The sequence below is a fragment of the Leptodactylus fuscus genome, chromosome 2, assembly GCF_031893055.1.
Source record: "Leptodactylus fuscus isolate aLepFus1 chromosome 2, aLepFus1.hap2, whole genome shotgun sequence".
Lineage (NCBI taxonomy): Eukaryota > Metazoa > Chordata > Amphibia > Anura > Leptodactylidae > Leptodactylus > Leptodactylus fuscus.
The window spans coordinates 101041348-101063861 of record NC_134266.1 but is presented as its reverse complement, the minus strand read 5'-3'; the positions used below and the strand labels follow the sequence as shown (position 1 = coordinate 101063861).

At 42.6% G+C, this 22514-nt stretch overlaps 1 protein-coding gene across 3 annotated transcripts in view; it reads left to right on the top strand.

Moving 5' to 3' along the window:
* Positions 1-14118, top strand: part of LOC142194866 (zinc finger CCCH domain-containing protein 11A-like) — a 41748-nt gene extending 27630 nt beyond the window's left edge. For all 3 annotated transcript variants that reach the window (XM_075264281.1, XM_075264280.1, XM_075264283.1), the window contains 8 exons: positions 1096-1203; positions 2636-2701; positions 5696-6334; positions 8779-8858; positions 8959-9088; positions 9709-9866; positions 11387-11454; positions 12878-14118. In XM_075264281.1, coding sequence (XP_075120382.1) covers positions 1096-1203; positions 2636-2701; positions 5696-6334; positions 8779-8858; positions 8959-9088; positions 9709-9866; positions 11387-11454; positions 12878-13109 — 1481 coding nt within the window. In that variant the 3' untranslated portion in view covers positions 13110-14118. The remainder of the gene's footprint in view (positions 1-1095; positions 1204-2635; positions 2702-5695; positions 6335-8778; positions 8859-8958; positions 9089-9708; positions 9867-11386; positions 11455-12877) is intronic.
* Positions 14119-22514: the final 8396 nt, after the last annotated feature.

The following is a 22514-nucleotide window of genomic DNA, read 5'->3' as shown; positions in this document are numbered from 1 at the left end:
ACACGGAAAGACAAAGCTGCCGGGAATGGAGACTGATGGAAGATAAGGAGGAGTGAAGAGACAGTATGTGTGAGCAAGAGGAAAGAACTAAGGGCAGATGTAGGGGCAGTTGATTGGAGGACATTAAACTAGGGGACAGATGGAGGGTGATATTAAACTGGGGTCAGCTGGAGGAGGGTATTAAACCATGAAGGGGGGTGTAGCTGGAGGGGGACATATCTTCCTCTAGGTGCCCCCAGTTTAATGTCCCCCTCTAACTACCCCCACTGTCTAATGTCCCTCTCCAGCTACCCTAGTTTCGTGTCCCCCTCTAGTTTCTGCCAGTTTAAACTGGAGTCATGAGGAGAGGGACTTAATACTGTGGGACATTTGGAGGAGAACATTATAATGTAGGGACATATAATGTTAGGGTGACTGTAGGAGCATTATACTTTGTGGAGGCTCATGGAAAAAAAAATTTGATGAGAATGGGCAGTGTCATTGTAGAAGTGTGTGGAGCTAAATCTGCCATGACGTGCATAGTCCTCTATAACCGTTTCAATTTTTCATATGGCCCCAAATTAATTGCCCACTCCTGTTCTAGAAGCTTCTAGAGGCTGGCTCTCCTAAATATGGATACGTACCAATGAATTACTGCGTTCTCTGTTGAGATCTGCTCCAAAGTTTTGCTTTTCTTTTATTGTTCATGTTGTGATGATAGAAAAGGGAAGGCCTTTTTGAGGTTTGAATATGGACTTGTCCATGTGGGTGTCTCTGGAGAATTATTTGTTGCTTTTCCTATGCACTTACTGGTTGGAATATGGGGGGGGGGGATATTATGTTTTTTTTCTATGTTTGTCTTTTACTATGAAAAAAGATTTTAAAAAATAATCTGATTTAAAAAAAATAAGTTATGGAAACATCATCGCTGTTTCTATAGCTTGTTTTTAACTTTTATGGGCCTTAAGAAAACATCATAGAAGACTTGTCATTTTAGCTGTATATTTAACCATCTGACCATCTTAAAGTGGCAAGGCACTTGAATTCTCGTCTCGCCAAAGGCATGGTACAAACTAGAACATTTGTGTTAAAAGTATTTTTATTTTCTTCTACAAGCTGCTTCTGAAGGAGAAGTTCTGCTTCCTGTGAAAAAAACATTATTAGAAAGGCTTGGGACGAGGATTACGCCACTTACTGATAACTCCAAGTTTCAACCAAAAAAAGGTATTTTGTGGCTTAAGAACTATGTTATTATTATTATTATTATTATTATTTATGTTTGTGGTAGTAACAGTTTTTAATGGACCTTGCAATCTATGCAGCTTTCAATCACCTTGTAAAGTGTTGTACAAAATGTTTAAAAATTAAATTTTATTGCTAAAATTTTTCCAAAGCAGAGCTCTTACACAGAATTACATAAAACAAATATTCTGGATGTGTAGCATTTCCATTTATATCTTTTTGTGTGCATTTTCAAAACAATATTGTTAAGAGACAAATATTATTGTTTTATATAAAGAAATGTTATACAGTTTTCCAACATATTCTCTTTGTCCTCACAATTTTCTATATGTCTGCTGGCTGCTATTCATCCTGTTTGTTTCTAGTGGGTAAAAATCAGTTCCTGGTCATGTAATAAACACACCAGTGCGCAGCTCGTTACTAGGTGGATGTCTGATTACTGTGCTGTGACTTTAATAAGCTGTGCATCGGTGTGTTCATGGCTGAGACTAGAATGGAGTGGTTGAGGAAATGCTGCTTTTTATTTATTTATTTCTTGAGCCAAAGCCAAAAATGTCTTGAAAGGAACAGGAAACAGATAAGAAGTGCACTTTGGTGCAACAAAAAACCGCGGCAAAATCTGCAACATAAAAAACTGCATTTCTGCACCCTCAGCATCATCCTAACTATCTATTTAGATGTAGATGCTGCAGGTGGTGCTTCATAGTAATTGTCACATGGAAATAAATGGAATTATTAACATTAAGCAGAAATCTAGAAAAACTGTGAGAAATTGATGCACAAAGTATATTGGAAAATTGTATAACCTTTCATTATCTAAGCAATATTATTTGTCTGAAACTGGGCAATCCCTTTAACACCAGTTTAGCCTTCCCATTAAAAGCACAGACAGACGAAATTAATTGTCTTTTGCTCTTGTCTTGTCAAAGATACATTTCAAGAACTAACTGCAAGTGTATAGTTAGTTCTTGAAATGTATCTTTGACAACTAGTAAATAGTATTTTTAAAACTGCAGGTCTCGTGTGGTGTTATTTGTATATAGGGTTTAGCATCAGCCAGACGTTGGGCAGGGCAAAAGATTTACTGACAAAAGGTTCATGGTTGCCCAAGGCATCCATGGGAGCAGAAGCTAATCAATCTGGTCCAAAGCCACAGAATAGCTACTTTAGCACAGTTTTCTGGAAATGACAGGTGCCAGATCACCATTTCATCTCTTCTTGCTTGTGTATGGGGCTGCAAAGCCATAGACTAATAAGAATGCCTGCATTGACCGGTTTATTGCTGAAGTCACCTACAGTGGGTTCTTAAGTATCAGTACTGGAGAATGGCCTCATTTCCCCATAGTAGTGCTCATTAAACTAACCGGTTGCTTTTGTCAGAAAAACAAGATGAACATATCTTTTCATTTTTCAGTACAAACACCAAGACTTTTAAAGGATCGACTTGGTTTGCAGCCAATGCAGAGCATCGTAAATACAGGTAACAAATGAAATGAGAGTATTTGAAAATATTTTGCTTTGTTTTGTTTGATGCAATAGTTGTAGAAACATAAGAAAAAGTTTGCTTCATTTTTCATGCCAATCCACCTTTTTTCTGGGTAGCCTGCTTAAAGAGAGCACGTAGTGATGCCTTACCTGCCATTTAAGCCCGAGGAAGTTTAGTGGTTAATACTGCAAATATCTAATGGGTTCCCCAGGACTTGGCATTTAATGGTCCAAGGTCTTCAGTGTTTAGCGTAGGGTGTTAAACTGTTCTGGAATATTTATTGTTGTCATAAGTAGATATAGTATGGTATTAATTTTTCCTCAGTTTTATTTACGTATGCATATATGGTACACAATGTTTGTATCAAAGGCTACACTAAATATTTTCCAACAGAGTAAAAATTATCCTCTTGGCAAAAAGAAAAAATGCTTCTTAAAATGGTAAGAAGGCTTTCATAATTTGTTTCAATTAGAAGGGTTAAATGTGCCCTATCTGGCATTGATAGATCATTAATGTTACCATAAGTAACATTATTGATGGTACTGCAGTGTTTTAAAGAGTCTTTTTTTTTTTTTTTTTTTTTTTTAAGCCTTCACACGGAGTTTACGCTCCACTCATTCAGACACGTAAGCATGTGTCAAAGTGACTGCTGTAAAACACAATCCCATAGACTTCAATGCGTGCCACTCTTACGCGCGTTACACATTGAAATCAATGGGAAGCTTTTAAACCCATTGATTTCAATGTGTAGCGCACATAAGAGCGGCACACTTTGAAGTCTATGGGATTGTGTCACTTTGACACATGCTTATGTGTCTGAATGAGCGGAGTGTAAACTCCGTGTGAAGGCTCCCTTTAACTGCAGAGACAGCACTGCTCTGTACACTTTACAACATTTCACCCAAACTGACCAGTGTACTGCTAGTCAAAGACGAGTAGCATTTATCACCACTACCACCTTCCATTGAAGCTTCTCAGCGGCTATCCTGCTAAGGCTACATACTGGTTACAGTACCATAGTGCTCCTCTCTAATTTCAGTATAGTGTTCAGTCTCATGGTTGTATTTACATAACCGTACACATAGAAACAGAGTTATAAATTGAGTATGAAAAAAAAATTACAGTATATATCTCATATTCTTGTCTCTTTGTTGCAGAGGTTATCACCTTCACTGTAGGGCATGTTAACACGGTGGAAATCTTAGCTGAAAAATTCTGCATCAGAAATTTTAAATCTGAATTTTTCGGCTTGAACAAACCCTACAGTGGAAGCTGCTACGAAATTTACAAATTTCAGGTGGAATTCACCTGATGATTGAGTATGACGCTTAGGCTATGTTCTTAATACTATTATTAATATTGATTGCTGTGATCTGTCATAAGATGAGAACAACTGACATAAACTGTAGCATATCAACTGACTCAGACAGAGCCCCCTTCGTCTATGTCTGTTCCCATTGACTCTAACACAAACAACATGTGAGACCATTTAGTCTGTCTTGTTTTTTACTCATTGTAACGGAAGAAAAAGTCCTACATGCACAACTTTTTCTTCCTTCAGAAAAGTCAAAATATGACAGGACGACACTTGGTGAATGCTGACAAACTCCTGACGGAGAGGGCTCAGTGTGCTTCTGTTATTTAGAGTCCAATGAACATTAAAATAGTAGTGTGAACCTATTTTTGCTACTGGAAATTCAGCTAGAGGATAAATGCAGCATCTGCCTCCCATTGAAATCAATGGAATACTGATTTCAGTGAAAATTCACCTAATTCAGTGTGTCAGCATACCGTTAAACCTGTATAAAAACATGTAAGGGCTCATTCACGTGGGGGCGGAATTTGACACAGAAAGTGACGCGGGAGCCGCGTCACTCTCGGGTCAAAACCCGCCTGCCACAACCATCGCGGTCGCGGCTTTCCCCTCAGTAGCCGGCTCAAATGAGTGAGCCGACACCGGAGGGTGCTGCCGCTAGGCAGAAGCCGTGGCTCAGCGCGCCGCGGCTTCCGCCTGTCGAAAGGGCGGCTTGCTTCTTTTTTCGCCTAGCGTTAAAAAACGCTAGCGAAAAAAAAGAGCTAGCCCTCTACATAGACTAGAATTATATGGAGGAGGATTATGACGTGGACTCCGCTGTCAAAATCCGCCTCCATGTCCCCGTGTGAACTAGCCCTAACTGTTAAAAGGAATCTACCATTGGGGATTTATTTATTTATTTATTTATTTATTTATTTATTTTTAAATAAACACACATTGGAAATAGAAATTAGAAAAGGGTATTCTAGTCTTATGTCTTTTTCTCTCCTCCTCGCAGCTGTTTTTGAAATATATTGTTTTTTTTAAACAAATATGTAAATGAAGCTCAGGTAGCAGCCTTGATGTGGTTGCCTGGGCCGTTCATTCACTCCCCCTTCATGCAAATTAACTGTTCTCGCCATCCTCTTCACTGAATATGCAGCCACCTCTGTCTTCAGCAGGATCCAAATCCCGTGCATGCACAGTTCACTCTTGTAGGAATGTAATAAAGATGGCCGGAGGATCATGTGCTGTACACTCGGCCCAAACTCGAAGTGCACTGAAGACACAGGCGGCTGCGTAGGCAGTGAAGAGTGATACTGCTGATGCCGCCTACTAGGCCGTCCCTTCATGCAGAATGACAATGCTGTGCTCTGAGCTCTCTGTGTTCCCTGAGCTTCATTTACATATTTACCAAAAACAATATATTTCAAAAATGGCTGCGAGGAAGAGAGAAAGAGAAGTAGGACTAGAATATCCTTTCTAAAGGCTATTCCAACGTGTTTACTAAAAAATAAATAAATCCCCAATAATAGACTCACTTTAAGACCAAGTATGGAGAAGAATAAAAAAAAATGCACCTCACATTTTTTGCCACTTTAGATGCATTATCTTCTGTCAGTTTCTCCATTTTTAGTGCAAGGCATTGAACTTTACTGACTGCATGGAGTTTTATTTTTTTTTTTTTTTTGCAGAGACTGTTGCTGATACAGGGACTGGCTTTCGCATTAAGACTCTTCAAGAAATTCGTCAGGAAAAAGCCAGTCAAAGGCTGGAGCAAGATGCCACAAGTATGCCCTCTGGAAGTGAAGACAAATTAAGCATGAAGAGCAAGACTTCCCCCAAATCTCAAACAGTGATTCACATTAAGTCATTGAGTGAAATTCAGGAAGAAAAAAGACTAAGACAACTAAAAGAGGAGGCACAAAAACTTGAAAACACAAAAAATGAAATATCCAGTGAAACCAATAAGGATCTGGAACAAAAAAATGCTGGAAATACAGCATCAAATGATATAAACCCAAATGAAACTACCCCAAAACAGACTGTTTTTAACTCTAAAGTTCAGGGTGAAAAAAAGATTAAACGGCCTTTTGTTAATGACAATATTTCCAGCGTTGTTGGCATCACTAAGACACATTCTGTGAGTTTGAAAGAGCCAAAACCAATTTTGCAGTCAATTGAAAAAGTAAGAGTAAAAACACTTGAAGAGATCAGACAAGAGAAGGCTCTCCGTCTCCAACAAAATGCAAAATCAGAGAATATGATGACTGCATCTCAGCCACAGGCTCCATCACACCACAAAAAGATCCTGCGGCTCTCCAAACTGCCTGGTAAGCAACTTTATTTGATAGTCATTGATGTAAACAGTAGACTTTGAGTATGGTTATTTAAAGGTTGTATGATATATGCAATACATTTATATCCACAATACATAGCAGTTTAATTGAAAAGTACAGAAATACAAAGAAAGCTCAACTTATTTTGTTCTGCTGTACATTTATACATTTTTAACAGTTTCCTAACACATTAAAAATAATTAATTGCTCCGTCCCATTATGATACTGGTTGCAACAGGTCAAATGAGAGAAAAATCTGATCTGGGGAATTCATTAAAGGGGTTGTCCAGTTTTTAGTATTAGTCACCTCTTCTTAGACTGTCAAGGCGCAATTGGTGTAGTAAAATGACAGACATAGAGGACATTGCTAGACTCCCAGCTACCATTTAGGTGATCACGTCAGCAATAAACATGGCATCATGGTGTTAAACAGCTGGGATAAGTGTTCTCTGATCCCAGATATTTCAGCAGGAGTTGGGGACTTATGGACTGGCAATGTACATTTATGACACTGACTCTAGCACTTTTTTAATGTATGGCAAATGGCACTGACTTATTAATAAGTTATGTACAACCCAAAGTTGTAGCAATTTGACACCTCCTGATAGCCAAAATAAATGACATCCTTAAGAGTTAGAAACACCTGTGAAGGATGAGAGCAACAGAAATTAAATAGTAGTGTGAACATACTCTAGCAATATTAAAAGTCCAGCCTGGTTTGTTTATTTTTTAATTCCCTATTTATTTCATGTTAATTGCATGATTTATATCAGTACTGACAGCAGACATAATAATACATAATAGGTAAAATTAATTTATTTTCAGAGGTCAAGGCTTTTTAACCTTAGATCCCTTCCTCTGTCTTATGTTCCTATGTTGTCATCCTCCGCTGTTCTTTCTAGGATCAGAATATGTGGATTCTTTCTTTGCCTTTTTCCTTCTCCTACTGCTGTTGGTACAAAACTTGCTAACCACCTGCCTGTGTAGAACCAGAATTTTGTATACCGAGTGTCAGCCTCTTGCTGGCTGGGCCTATACCAATGGTGCTGTGTCCCCTACAAAAGGATTTAACAGTGCAGAAATCCAATTTTTTTTCCCCCAGCACTTTAAACTTTTTAGAAAGGTATTAAAACTTATGCCATATGCATTTGGTATCACTATGATCATACCAATCCCATTATTTTTGCACAGTGAAAATCAAAGCCATAACAAAAGGGGATAGTTTGACCCGTTTTGATTTTTTTTTTGTTAGCTTTCTGTAGTCCCAAACCCGAAGAGTATTTAACACGAAGTTCACACCTGTGCTCAGGTTTCCATACTTTGGTCTGCTTGGGCCCGAAAAACAGAAACCCAATTTGCTTAAAAAATTGGTTACCTGCGGAAGACTGTAATTTTCCACCTGAAAATTGCTTTAGCAATGCAGCTTTGTTTTCCTGCTGTGTGAAATTATTCCTCTCATTGTTTATATAGCGTTTCCACGGACCTGTGTGATAAGACAGAACTGATGACATCACTCACTGCTCTCATTGTTATCTAAAGCCCTTCCTACTCCCCCTTCCATACTCCTCCTTGCCTTCTCCCCACTCTTATACTTTACATGTCTTCTTTGTTCTGCTGAGAACTCTGTCTGTAGCCTTCAATACTTCTCTATTGCGCATGCTCTCAGCTTGCGCAATAGAGATGTATTGTCGGCTTCAGTGATTATGTTGTGTATGTGGAGAAGCCGTTCTCCAAAGTAAGGAACGTAACCCCAGACAGGAAGAAGATGGGTAGGTATGATGGTGTGAATGGGAGGGAGAGTAGTAGTGACGATCCGTTTCCAGAAATGTGGAAACGGATCATCACCGGATAATCAGAATATGTCCCTGAAGCGGTCACATGATCACCTCAGGAATAAGGGTAATTATACATTTTTGATAATCAATGTTATTTAGAAAGTAGGAGGGGGGAGGGTTTTTAGATTAGTGTAGGGATTTTAGGTTATCCCGGACAACCCGTTTAAGTCTGAGTAGGAAACTTTTTTCTGACACTGACTCCAGAACCCTGGTAGAAACATCACCACACCTGTCTGTTGCTTTTGTATGGTTTTGCAGTTTGTCTCCACTGAGATGTCTTACACTTTGTTTTGCAAGAAAGCAGCAATGCTTTGATTATCCTATACAATGCCACTGAGTTTCTTTCTCTGTACAGTTTTTTGCACCATTGACTAATGAGAATAAATAAATAATACCATTCTATATACCTGACTCCCTGAGAATGACTGCATTACTTATCACTGAACTTGCAAGTTGCTGTGATTTTTTTATTTATGTATTTTTTGTATTGTCTTCTAGATTCCATCTTGTGTATTTCAGGTTTTTTTTTATACTACTGATTAACACTGTACTTGATTTACCTCAAAGACAAGTGCATGTAACATGTATGTGGTTCCACTACAGGTAGTACAGATTCAAAACTGGACCATTTGGCTGCAAAACCGCACCTTCCTATGACTAAAGCTGCTGAAGAGGAAAATAAGGTATTTCTTGTAAAAATTTGTTTTGTCACTGATTATTTAACCCATAGGAGTATAAGAATCTTGATCCAGATAGTGACTAAACAAATGTTTCTCCATGCAGATATCCTTAACATGTGTGGATACCAAAAATGAGAATAACTTGCTTATAACAGGCTGTCAAAAGTCACCACTCAAAGGTGGAAGTGATGGAGAAGTTTTGAAGCCAACTACCCTGACTCTTCAAAAAAAAGGTATTTGTTTTAAATGCAATTGTGTAGTCCATATAGTAATTATATGTGTAAAGTTGGCCATACACCTTGTTCAGTTAACAGCTATTTTTCCTGACCTCTTCCTCCCTCCCCCCCCGACACCATCAAAACTCAGTTCAGCTAAGCCTGCTGCGTGTGTTTTAACACGTGTTTTACCCCCAGGAAATAGAGAATTGGGCATGATAAAATTCTTCATGCCTAGTGCGTCATTTTCCTGACTTGAGATAGTTGGCCAGCCCTGCTGAACTCCCTGGATACAGTTCACTTGTTTTTTGTGTGTAACAAAAATCCATCATAATGCATTGGAGTATTCATTAAATGTGCCTGAAATCGATTATTGTGGTCTACACACAATGAGGTTGCCCAACAGTTATGCCGTTATTTCGTTCATTTATTTCGTAACATACTAGCTGTTTGCACATGCATAACTACCTCTTCTGCAAAAGTGGAGCACAGGGCATCCTCATTCTCAGCTTTGTTGGGGGCCTGCCAATGTTTTATATCGCTGGAGAATACAGAACCTTTTTGTGTATTGCCACAAGTCTTTGGTTATAACAAGTAAGATTCAAGAATAACTTTTCAGTGTTAAAAATGTGTTCCAGGTAAACCAAAACTGAATGTTGAGCCATGTATGTCGAAAAATACATTATCTGTCAAAGCTGCAGTCAAGCACAAAGCACAAGAAACAACTATTGTTGCGGAAGTTAAACCCATGAGTTCTGCTGCAACATGCAGCAAAGAGGAGAATCCACCAGAAACTGTAAGTACATTTTTCTCAGATTTGCTGACCTGTTTTCTATTCTTTTATTTGACATTTTTATATACAATTAAACAATACATAACACTGTACCTCCCAGACCTGTTAAAGCTCCCTAGCTAGTATATCCTAAATGTGGAATTACAGTATGTAACTTGCACATCATAGGGTGAGGAAAGGAGTATAGGAACAACTTTGGGGAGGGCTAAGGGAAAGTAGGAGAGAAAGGAAGTGAATAAAAGGAAATAAAACTCCTCATATCGATCAGTTCGAAGAGAAAAACGTCCATTCTTTTTGCACCCGAGGGACGGCCATTTTAACAGAGGGATCAGTGAAAATGTACAAAAATGGAACATGACCTATATTTTGATTGGCTGTGACAATGGACTGTCAAAATATCGGTCATGTGGATAGGATTTTCCATCACTTCTCTTACCAAGACCCTTCTCCCCTGATTACTTAGTTTGTTTGGAAGGCCAAGTCTAGGAAGACTCCCGGTTTTTCCAAACTTCTTCCATTTAAGAATTAGAGAGGCCGCTGTGCTTTTGGGAACCGTACCCTTCTCCAGCTGTTTTCTCCACAAAATCTTATCTCTACAGTTCTTTTTTTTTTTTCTTAGCTTGGTTTTTGCTCTGCTAATTATTGTCAGCTGGTCGACCTTATATAGACAAGACTGTGACTCTCCACATCATGTCCTAACAATTGAATTTATCACAAATGGACTCCAATAAGGATGTAGAAACATCTCAAAAATGATCAAGAAAGTGGGAGACCCCAGAGCTAAATTCATAGCAAAGGGTCGGAATACCTATGTGGACACAAAATTTAAAAGTTTTAAAAATAACATAAGCGTGGCTCCCACTTCTCTGCACTGTGCTATTAACATGACTGGTCCTTCCTGACATACAATATACATTTTCTCCCTTTAGATCTGTAAATAAATATACAATGAGTTTGTAAATTATTCAGACCCTTTAATTTTTCTCATCTTATGAAATCATCTTAACTGAAATCAGTTAAAAAAAAAAAAAAAAAAAAGTTTCCCCATCAATCTACACTCAATGAGTGTAGATAATGAGCATCTGAAAACAGAATTTAGAGGCAGTTAAATGCTCTGCTGCATACCTGATTGTTAACTAATTGACTAACTCTGGTCCGGGTGCCGACATCTGGACCTAATTCGTTTAGGTGCCAGTGTTCATCACTGTGCTGCAAAGACCCAACGATTGTGGTATTTATGCAGCACAAAAGTGTGAGACTCTTTACTGTAATCAGCTTCTGAAATAGATGCTGTTATCAGGACCTGAATCAATCTGGTCCCAATGTTGGCATCTGGACCACAAGTTATTGGTTTTAGCCATACCAGCCTCCGTCCCTAAGCAAGAACCCCAAAATTGCAGGAAGGAGTGCCACATTTATGCCTGGTCTGCAAACTGTCACATTGTACACTATGTATTTATATGGAGCAGACAGGAAAGAGTAAGTATGCATTTTGTGTTAAATGTGTTATCCTTGCTTTATAGATTCCAGTAGTAGAATCATCTTCGGAACCTTCAATGGACAGTTTACCACCAAAACGTCTTAAAATCAGGTATTTTATAAAGGAAAATAATTTAGTTCTTTTGAAATGTGATTAAATATTTATATTCATACTAAAAATGAATGTTAATGCAGTATTTACATTTGTAGTGTTTTGTCTTAAATGGCTAGCAGTTATGAACTTAAATGGATTGTCCAATTGTTTGAAAAAGTATTCAGAGAAGTTACTAAAAAAAAAAAAATAATTACATACTGGTGGAAATACATGTGCCTCCTATATTGGTCTTAAAAACCTTATGTCACTGCTGTCAGACTTCTGAATTTCCAATAACCGACATCTCTGAGCAGTGCCAAAGGGCCCTAAAGAAGAACAAATAAAGCCCAAAAAAACACATAATATCTAGAGATGAGCGAGTACTATTCGAAACTCCCGTTTCGAATAGCACGCACCCATAGGAATGAATGGACGTGGGGGTTATGCAGCCGGCCGCCGGCAAAGTCTGCGTGCCGGCCGCTTCCATTCATTCCTATGGGTGCGTGCTATTCGAAACTACATCGGATCTATCATTGCACATGGGAGGCCTATGTATGCTAGTGGGAGTATTGCCACTTCCATCCGCTCTCCTTTTCTCTTCCCAGGATCCTAGCTTTTCTCCAGTCCGGCCTGGACCTAGAGCTTTGTCTTTCTTCCCTTAAGGAGCAAGTTTTGGCCCTTTCCATTTTTTTTCAGAAGCCCCTGGCCTTCTGGCCTCAGATGAAGATTTTCCTGCAGTGGATGGCTCACGTTTTTCCTCCCTATCGTCCTCCTTTCAAACAATGAGAGCTTAATCTCATTGTTGAGATACTTCAAGCTCCCCTCTTCGTGCCTTTAGTGAGAACTCTCTTCACAACTCTCTTGCAAATGTTGCAAAAAAAAAAAAGTTGCAGCCGCCATATTTTGACACCTGTAACTTTTTATATTTGTACGTCTGTCACTTTGCCTTTTTGCATTTTCTTTTTCCAGCTACAGGTGGGCCTTTTTTTTTTTTTTTTTCTTTTCTCCCTCTATGGGGGCCAATGTGTAAGGCTTAATACTCATGATCGGAGCCATAGTATGGTGGATGTTGGGAAAGTGTTAATGTAGACAAATGTTTGTTGAAGAAATAAAATATATGATTATGTGCTTAAAAAATTACTGGGTAAGACTGTCAATGAAAAAGACTTGGGGATTTTGGAGAATAATTAGCTTTCCTTTAGCGACTTTAAATAAAAAAAAAAAATAAAACTGGACTGTATCAAAAGAGGCCTATATGTTCATGCCAAGAACACAAGTTTTTCCACATAACTGAACAATAGAGGGTACAGAGAAGGGTAGCCAAGACATTTTGCAGTGACATACTTATCCACACATTTTGTAATATACTTCATAAATCCGAAAATACATATTTAGTAAATTGTTATACAATGATAACGTTTTTTTGTTCCTTCTCTTACAGCTCCCCAGCTAACATACCTTTGCCAAGTGCTTCTGCCACCGTACAGCCTCTATTGAAGTCACCAAGGACAAGTACAGCATCAATGGGAAAAATATCTGTACCCACTGAAGATGATTTTGATGAGCTAATGTGGGAAATTTCTGATGATAAACTTGAGGCGGAATTAGATCTGGATTCGAATAAAGATGAAGATGCGCTTCTTCTGGAGCTCTCAAAGATGATTGACAGCTGATCCTACAAGGATTTGAGATCTCCATTATGTAAACTGTATAGATTAAAAAAATTTAAATAAATACGCAACTGCCCTGATGTTTCACAGTGGTGGTGTGTTGTTATCGCTCAATTTTAATCCTGACTTCTGAAAAACATCATAATGATGTGACATCCAAGCTTAAACTTTGAGGAAAAGCAAACGTACATGGGAGGATGTTATTTATTATGGTTATCTAGATATTAACCTTTTACTGATCTATTATACCTCCTTAAGGACAGATAAAGCCAATATAAATAATGATGGGTGATATTTATAAATAAAACTTTTTATGGTTTGATGCATTTGTCTTACGTTTTCAAGACTCTTCAAATGTTTTTTTTTTTATAATGTTTCATTTGGGATGATTTTTTTTCTTACTATGAATGAAAATTACCCTACTTGGTCACAAGAATATAACAAAAATGAATATTGTTGAAATGAGATATTTGATTTCCACACAATAGTTAGTGTAATTGTAAAAATTTCCTTCAAGTTAGCATCATAAATAAAACCAAGCTTTAGTTTGTTTTTCCTCAGGAAAGGCTTTTACTATTGAATTATGTGAATTTCTTTTGCTACCTTTTTCTTTCTCAGATTAGAGGTTAAAGAAAACCTGTTAAAAGACTATTTTTACTAACATTTACCAAATGTATATATTTACATTACATTTTACTAATCTAGTCTGCAGCAGCCTTTTTATCTTACTTCAGTCAGGTGTAATCTGCCATATTGTCTGGCAAAAGTTAATTATTACAACTTGTGACTTTTTTTTTTTATATATGCGAGATTCAGTTTTGAGCAAGATCAGTTATCAGATATAAACCTCAAGCAGCAGAGAAGCATCTAGTTGAAGAAAAGTGAATGCTGGATTTGTTGTTACTATTGTGTTCATGTTCACTAGTGTTCCAGGTCATTGTTTATTTTTCACTGTATATTTCAATGAAAGTCTTGTGAGTTGTCACAAAGTAAATATATTTTCTCGGTTTTATGTCTGTCTCTTCCCTTATTCCCTGTTTTTAATTGAATTGTACAAAATATTGTATTCCGGTTAAAAAAAAAAATTGCTGTATTCTGATACTATCCATGGGATTAAACCTTATTTCCATTATTTAATTTTACAATAAAACTATTATATTTACTTATAACTAATAACTCCTTAAAGTTTTCCAGAAATTAGAGCAACCTCTGGAGCAGTGGGTTGGCTGTAAAAAAACAAACAAAAAAAAAAAACTTTTCTTAATAAAACATAACTCTTAATAAAGCTAATTAAACTCTTAGTAGCTAAAAAAAAAGAATCTTCATATGAGCTGTAAACCATGTAAATACTTCTGATTTTGGAACCTCACAAAGAAGTAGAATCCTTCGAAAAGATAAATGTTCTGTAGAGATGAGCGAGTACTGTTCGGATCGACCGAACAGCACGCTCGCATAGAAATGAATGGACGTACCTGGCACTTGGGGGGTTAAGCGGCCGGCCGACGTCAAAGCCAGAAGTACCAGGTGCATCCATTCATTTCTATGGAGCGTGCTGTTCGGATCGGCTGATCCGAACAGTACTCGCTCATCTCTAATGTTCTGTCTTATCCCCCAACCTAGCCTTTCGTGTGTTAATTTATTTGCTGATCATATTGACAGCCATAGACTGATCAGAGCCTAGTTTGTCAATAACTATATCTATGTATAAAATAAGTCTATAGAGAATTCTGACTCAGAACTACTTATTCATCGAGGTAAGTACTGTATATACTCGAGTATAAGCCAACTTTTTCAGCACAGTTTTTATGCTGAAAAGGCCCCCCTCGGCTTATACTCAAGTCAGGGTCCAACTCAACACAGGACTGCAAGGACCTGCATAATTTAAGGGAAGGGGGAGTCCTTCAGTGGTTGCTACAGTAATGATATAGGACACTCCCCCCTTCACTAGCAAGAGAGATCAAAGCCCGGGAGTTTATTATTATTTATTATGCTTACTTATATAGAGCCATCATATTCCGCAGTGCTTTACAGATATTGCCAATCACTGTCCCATTTGGGCTCACAATCTACATTCCTTATCAGTATGTCTTTAGTGTGTGGGAGGAAACCCACGCAAACACAGGGAGAACATACAAACTCCTTGCAGATGTTGCCCTTGGCAGGATTTTAACCCAGGACTCCAGCGCTGCAAGGCCACCGTGCTGCCCACAATTAGCAGGTCCCTGCTCCTGTGTCTGCATTTAGGAGAGCTGAAAGTGAAAGTAAAACACACAGGTACATACTGGTGTTACAATTCCTATTACTGTCAGGCATTTGGGGTTATTAATTTAGTTTTAGTAACTCCATGTGCCTCACATTAATAGCAGTTAACCCCATCATGTCCCTCACATTAACCCCTGTGTAGCCCATATAAGGGATACTAATATGTGAGACATATGGAGGTAATGTATATACTTGAGTATAAGCTGACTTTTTCAGCACATTTTTCATGCTGAAGGAGTCAGGGTCCACTGAGCACAGAAAACTGGAAGGACCTGCAAGGGGGAAGTGCTTTAGTGTTACTGCTCTGTGATTGGCTTATCATGAGGTCACGTGACTCTGATGTCATCAAAGGTCCTGTAGCCACTGATATGTAACATCTGCAGATAAGGTTGAGTCTAAATCCTAGTAGCTCCGCCCACACCAGAGTCCGATCACATGGTCATGACATCATCAGAGGTCCTTTAGCACACTAGGATTTAGCATCTACCCTGCAGATGAGTGGCCAGTAGAGATGAGCGAACACTAAAATGTTCGAGGTTCGAAATTCGATTCGAACAGCCGCTCAATGTTCGTGTGTTCGAATGGGTTTCGAACCCCATTATAGTCTATGAGGAACAGATACTCGTTAAGGGGGAAACCCAAATCCGTGTCTGGAGGGTCACCAAGTCCACTATGACACCCCAGGAAATGATGCCAACACCTCTGGAATGACACTGGGACAGCAGGGGAAGCATGTCTGGGGGCATCTAACACACCAAAGACCCTCTATTACCCCAACATCACAGCCTAACAACTACACACTTTACACACTCAATACCACATCTCTGACAGTAGGAAAACACCTTGAAACATGTGTATTTGGCACTTGCAGTGAGGAGAGCTTGTCACCAGCAGTGAATTTGGCCCTTGTAGTAAGTTGAGGTTGGCACCAACATTTGTTTTGAAAATCAGGGTGGATTGAGCCTCTAACCAGCAGAGTTTGGGCAAATTCATGGTGGAGGGAGCCTCTAAACACCCCAGTTTGGGCAAATTCATGGTGGAGGGAGCCTCTAAAAACCCCAGTTTGGACCAATTCATGGTGGAGGGAGCCTCTAAAAAACCCAGTTTGGACCAATTCATGGTGGAGGGAGCCTCTAACCAGCCCAGTTTGGGCAAATTCATGGTGGAGGGAGCCTCTAAAAAACCCAGTTTGGACCAATTCATGGTGGAGGGAGCCTCTAACCAGCCCAGTTTGGGCAAATTCATGGTGGAGGGAGCCTCTAAAAAACCCAGTTTGGACCAATTCATGGTGGAGGGAGCCTCTAACCAGCCCAGTTTGGGCAAATTCATGGTGGAGGGAGCCTCTAAAAAACCCAGTTTGGACCAATTCATGGTGGAGGGAGCCTCTAACCAGCCCAGTTTGGGCAAATTCATGGTGGAGGGAGCCTCTAAACAGCCCAGTTTGGGCAAATTCATGGTGGAGGGAGCCTCTAACCAGCCCAGTTTGGACCAATTAATGGTGGAGGGAGCCTCTAACCAGCCCAGTTTGGACCAGTTAATGGTGGAGGGAGCCTCTAACCAGCCCAGTTTGGACCAATTAATGGTGGAGGGAGCCTCTAACCAGCCCAGTTTGGACCAATTAATGGTGGAGGGAGCCTCTAACCACCCCAGTTTGGACCAATTCATGGTGGAGGGAGCCTCTAAACAGCCAAGTTTGGACCAATTCATGGTGGAGGGAGCCTCTAAAAACCCCAGTTTGGACCAATTCATGGTGGAGGGAGCCTCTAACCAGCCCAGTTTGGGCAAATTCATGGTGGAGGGAGCCTCTAAACAGCCCAGTTTGGGCAAATTCATGGTGGAGGGAGCCTCTAACCAGCCCAGTTTGGACCAATTAATGGTGGAGGGAGCCGCTAAACAGCCCAGTTTGGACCAATTCATGGTGGAGGGAGCCTCTAAAAACCCCAGTTTGGACCAATTCATGGTGGAGGGAGCCTCTAAAAAACCCAGTTTGGACAAATTCATGGTGGAGGGAGCCTCTAACCAGCCCAGTTTGGACCAATTAATGGTGGAGGGAGCCTCTAAACAGCCAAGTTTGGACCAATTCATGGTGGAGGGAGCCTCTAAAAACCCCAGTTTGGACCAATTCATGGTGGAGGGAGCCTCTAACCAGCCCAGTTTGGGCAAATTCATGGTGGAGGGAGCCTCTAAACAGCCCAGTTTGGGCAAATTCATGGTGGAGGGAGCCTCTAAAAAACCCAGTTTGGACCAATTCATGGTGGAGGGAGCCTCTAACCAGCCCAGTTTGGGCAAATTCATGGTGGAGGGAGCCTCTAAAAAACCCAGTTTGGACCAATTCATGGTGGAGGGAGCCTCTAACCAGCCCAGTTTGGGCAAATTCATGGTGGAGGGAGCCTCTAAAAAACCCAGTTTGGACCAATTCATGGTGGAGGGAGCCTCTAACCAGCCCAGTTTGGGCAAATTCATGGTGGAGGGAGCCTCTAAAAAACCCAGTTTGGACCAATTCATGGTGGAGGGAGCCTCTAACCAGCCCAGTTTGGGCAAATTCATGGTGGAGGGAGCCTCTAAACAGCCCAGTTTGGGCAAATTCATGGTGGAGGGAGCCTCTAACCAGCCCAGTTTGGACCAATTAATGGTGGAGGGAGCCTCTAACCAGCCCAGTTTGGACCAGTTAATGGTGGAGGGAGCCTCTAACCAGCCCAGTTTGGACCAATTAATGGTGGAGGGAGCCTCTAACCAGCCCAGTTTGGACCAATTAATGGTGGAGGGAGCCTCTAACCACCCCAGTTTGGACCAATTCATGGTGGAGGGAGCCTCTAAACAGCCAAGTTTGGACCAATTCATGGTGGAGGGAGCCTCTAAAAACCCCAGTTTGGACCAATTCATGGTGGAGGGAGCCTCTAACCAGCCCAGTTTGGGCAAATTCATGGTGGAGGGAGCCTCTAAACAGCCCAGTTTGGGCAAATTCATGGTGGAGGGAGCCTCTAACCAGCCCAGTTTGGACCAATTAATGGTGGAGGGAGCCGCTAAACAGCCCAGTTTGGACCAATTCATGGTGGAGGGAGCCTCTAAAAACCCCAGTTTGGACCAATTCATGGTGGAGGGAGCCTCTAAAAAACCCAGTTTGGACCAATTCATGGTGGAGGGAGCCTCTAACCAGCCCAGTTTGGACCAATTAATGGTGGAGGGAGCCTCTAAACAGCCAAGTTTGGACCAATTCATGGTGGAGGGAGCCTCTAAAAACCCCAGTTTGGACCAATTCATGGTGGAGGGAGCCTCTAACCAGCCCAGTTTGGGCAAATTCATGGTGGAGGGAGCCTCTAAACAGCCCAGTTTGGGCAAATTCATGGTAGAGGGAGCCTCTAAACAGCCCAGTTTGGGCAAATTCATGGTGGAGGGAGCCTCTAAAAACCCCAGTTTGGACCAATTCATGGTGGAGGGAGCCTCTAAAAACCCCAGTTTGGACCAATTCATGGTGGAGGGAGCCTCTAAAAAAACCCAGTTTGGACCAATTCATGGTGGAGGGAGCCTCTAAACAGCCCAGTTTGGGCAAATTCATGGTGGAGGGAGCCTCTAAAAACCCCAGTTTGGACCAATTCATGGTGGAGGGAGCCTCTAAAAACCCCAGTTTGGACCAATTCATGGTGGAGGGAGCCTCTAAAAACCCCAGTTTGGACCAATTCATGGTGGAGGGAGCCTCTAAAAAACCCAGTTTGGACCAATTCATGGTGGAGGGAGCCTCTAACCAGCCCAGTTTGGACCAATTCATGGTGGAGGGAGCCTCTAAAAACCCCAGTTTGGACCAATTCATGGTGGAGGGAGCCTCTAAACAGCCCAGTTTGGACCAATTCATGGTGGAGGGAGCCTCTAAAAACCCCAATTTGGACCAATTCATGGTGGAGGGAGCCTCTAACCAGCCCAGTTTGGACCAATTCATGGTGGAGGGAGCCTCTAACCAGCCCAGTTTGGGCAAATTCATGGTGGAGGGAGCCTCTAAAAACCCCAATTTGGACCAATTCATGGTGGAGGGAGCCTCTAAACAGCCCAGTTTTGGCAAATTCATGGTGGAGGGAGCCTCTAAAAACCCCAGTTTGGACCAATTCATGGTGGAGGGAGCCTCTAACCAGCCCAGTTTGGGCAAATTCATGGTGGAGGGAGCCTCTAACCAGCAGAGTTGTGGGAAAGCAGGGTGGAGGGAGCCTCTAACCAGCAGAGTTGGTGGAAATCAGGGTGGAGGGAGCCTCTAACCAGCAGAGTTGGGGGAAATCATGTTGGAGGGAGCCTAGTATTAGCAGAATTGTGCAACGCTTATGGTGGATGAGTATGAGGATGCGGAGGAATTGGAGAGGTTGAGTACAGACATGGAGTTTCATGTTGGGGTGCTTTACACAGGTGGGCACAAAAATGAAGGCTCTATCCAGTGGTGGTTCATTTTTATCAAAGTGAGCCAGTCGGCACTCTCAGCTGACAGACGGGTGCGCTTGTCAGTGATGATGCCACCGGCTGCACTGAACACCCTCTCAGATAGGACGCTGGCGGCAGGACAGGACAGCACCTCCAAGGCATATAGGGCAAGTTCAAGCCACAGGTCCAACTTCGACACCCAATACGTGTAGGGCGCAGAGGGGTCGGAGAGGACAGGGCTGTGGTCGGAAAGGTATTCCCGCAACATGCGCCTATACTTCTCACGCCTGGTGACACTAGGACCCTCCGTGGCGGCACTTTGGCGAGGGGGTGCCATCAAGGTGTCCCAGACCTTAGACAGTGTGCCCCTCGTTTGTGTGGACCGGTGAGAACTTGGTTGCCTACTGGAGGAACTGCCCTCCCTGCCGCCAACGTCACATGCTGGAAACATCTCCATCATATTCTGCACCAATTGCCTGTGGCAAGCATTGATGCGATTGGCCCTCCCCTCTACCGGAATAAAAGACGAGATGTTGTTTTTATACCGGGGGTCAAGGATAGCAAAGATCCAGTACTGGTTGTCCTCCATGATTTTGACAATACGCTTGTCGGTTGTAAAGCACCCCAACATGAACTCAGCCATGTCTGCCACAGTGTTAGTTGGCATGACTCCTCTGGCCCCACCGGAAAGTTCAATCTCCATTTCCTCCTCATCCTCCATGTCTACCCATCCGCGCTGCAACAATGGGACGATTCGAAGTTGCCCGGAAGCCTCCTGTATCACCATCACATCATCGGACAACTCTTCTTCCTCCTCCTCCTCCTCCTCCTCCATTAAACGCAGTGAAGCGGACAGATGTGTGGACCTACTCTCCAGTTGTGACGGATCGGATGCTATCCCTAACTCCTCTGTGTGATCTGAGTTATCCCTGATGTCAATCAGGGATTCTCTCAGAACACACAAGAGCGGGATTGTAAGGCTCACCATCGCATCCTCAGAGCTCACCCTCCTTGTGGACTCCTCAAAGACCCGTAGGATGTCACAAAGGTCTCTCATCCATGGCCACTCATGGATGTGAAACTGAGGCAGCTGACTTTGTGGCACCCTAGGGTTTTGTAGCTGGTATTCCATCAAAGGTCTCTGCTGCTCAACCACTCTATTCAACATCTGAAACGTTGAGTTCCAGCGTGTGGGGACGTCGCACAAAAGCCGGTGTTGTGGCACATGCAGGCGTTGCTGGAGAGATTTTAAGCTAGCAGCGGCTACTGTCGACTTGCGAAAGTGGGCGCACATGCGCCGCACTTTCACCAGTAGCTCTGGAACATTGGGGTAGCTCTTTAGGAAACGTTGCACCACTAGGTTGAAGACGTGGGCCAGGCATGGAACATGTTGGAGTCCGGCAAGCTCCAGAGCTGCTACCAGGTTCCGGCCGTTATCACAAACGACCATGCCTGGGCCCAGGTGCAGCGGCTCAAACCATATTGCCGTCTCATCGAGGAGGGCATCCCTCACCTCGGAGGCAGTGTGCTGTCTGTCCCCCAAGCTGATCAGCTTCAGCACAGCCTGCTGACGTCTACCAACGCCAGTGCTGCAACGTTTCCAACTCGTAGCTGGGGTCAATCTAACAGCGGAGGAGGAGGCGGTGGCGGAGGAGGAGGCGGTGGCGGAGGAGGAGGCGGTAGAGGAGGAGGAGGAGGGGGGTGTTCTTCTCGTGTCCCTGCCAGGAATGTTAGGCGGGGAGACGAGGTACACCGGGCCAGTTTGGGAAGCAGTCCCAGCCTCAACTACATTCACCCAGTGTGCCGTCAGTGAAATGTAGCGTCCCTGTCCGCATGCACTTGTCCACGCGTCGGTGGTCAAGTGGACCTTTGTGCAAAGCGCGGAACTAAGGGCCCGCCTGATGTTGAGTGACACGTGCTGGTGCAAGGCGGGGACGGCACACCGGGAGAAGTAGTGACGGCTAGGGACGGCATAGCGAGGTGCCGCAGTTGCCATCAGGTCCAGGAAGGCGGGAGTTTCAACAAGCGGGAACGCCAACATCTCCTGGGCCAGCAGTTTAGCGATGTTGGCGTTCAAGGCTTGCGCGTGTGGGTGGTTAGCAGTGTATTTCTGCCGCCGCTCCAATGTCTGAGAGATGGTGGGTTGTTGTAAAGAAGCGCCTGATGGTGCCTTTGATGGTGCAGGAGAAGGAGATAAGACAGGACCAGGGGAGGATGAGGTAGAAGTCAACAAAGTGGCGGAGGCAGATGAAGTGGTGTCCTGGCTCGTCCTCTGGAGTGCATCGCCAGCACAGTCAGCAGTGGCAGTGGCAGAGGCAGAGGCAGTGGCAGAGGCAGTGGCAGTGGCGTGAACGGCAGGCGGCCTTTGTCCTGCCGTTGCTGCCTGCCACTGATTCCAGTGCTTGGATTCCAAATGACGGCGCATTGAAGTGGTGGACAGGTTGCTCTTCTCAGAGCCCCTAATCAATTTCGAGAGGCAAATTGTGCAGACAACACTATATCTGTCCTCGGCGCATTCCTTGAAAAAACTCCACACCTTCGAGAAACGTGCCCTCGAGGTGGGAGTTTTTCGGGGCTGGGTACGAACTGGAACATCTTGGGAGATTCCGGGTGTGGCCTGGCTTCGCCTAAGCTGCTGACCTCTGCCTCTGCCTCTAGCTACCCTTTTTGGTGCTGCACCTGCCTCAACATCCACACTACTTTCCCCGCTTGACATCCCCCCTGTCCAGGTCGGGTCAGTGTCCT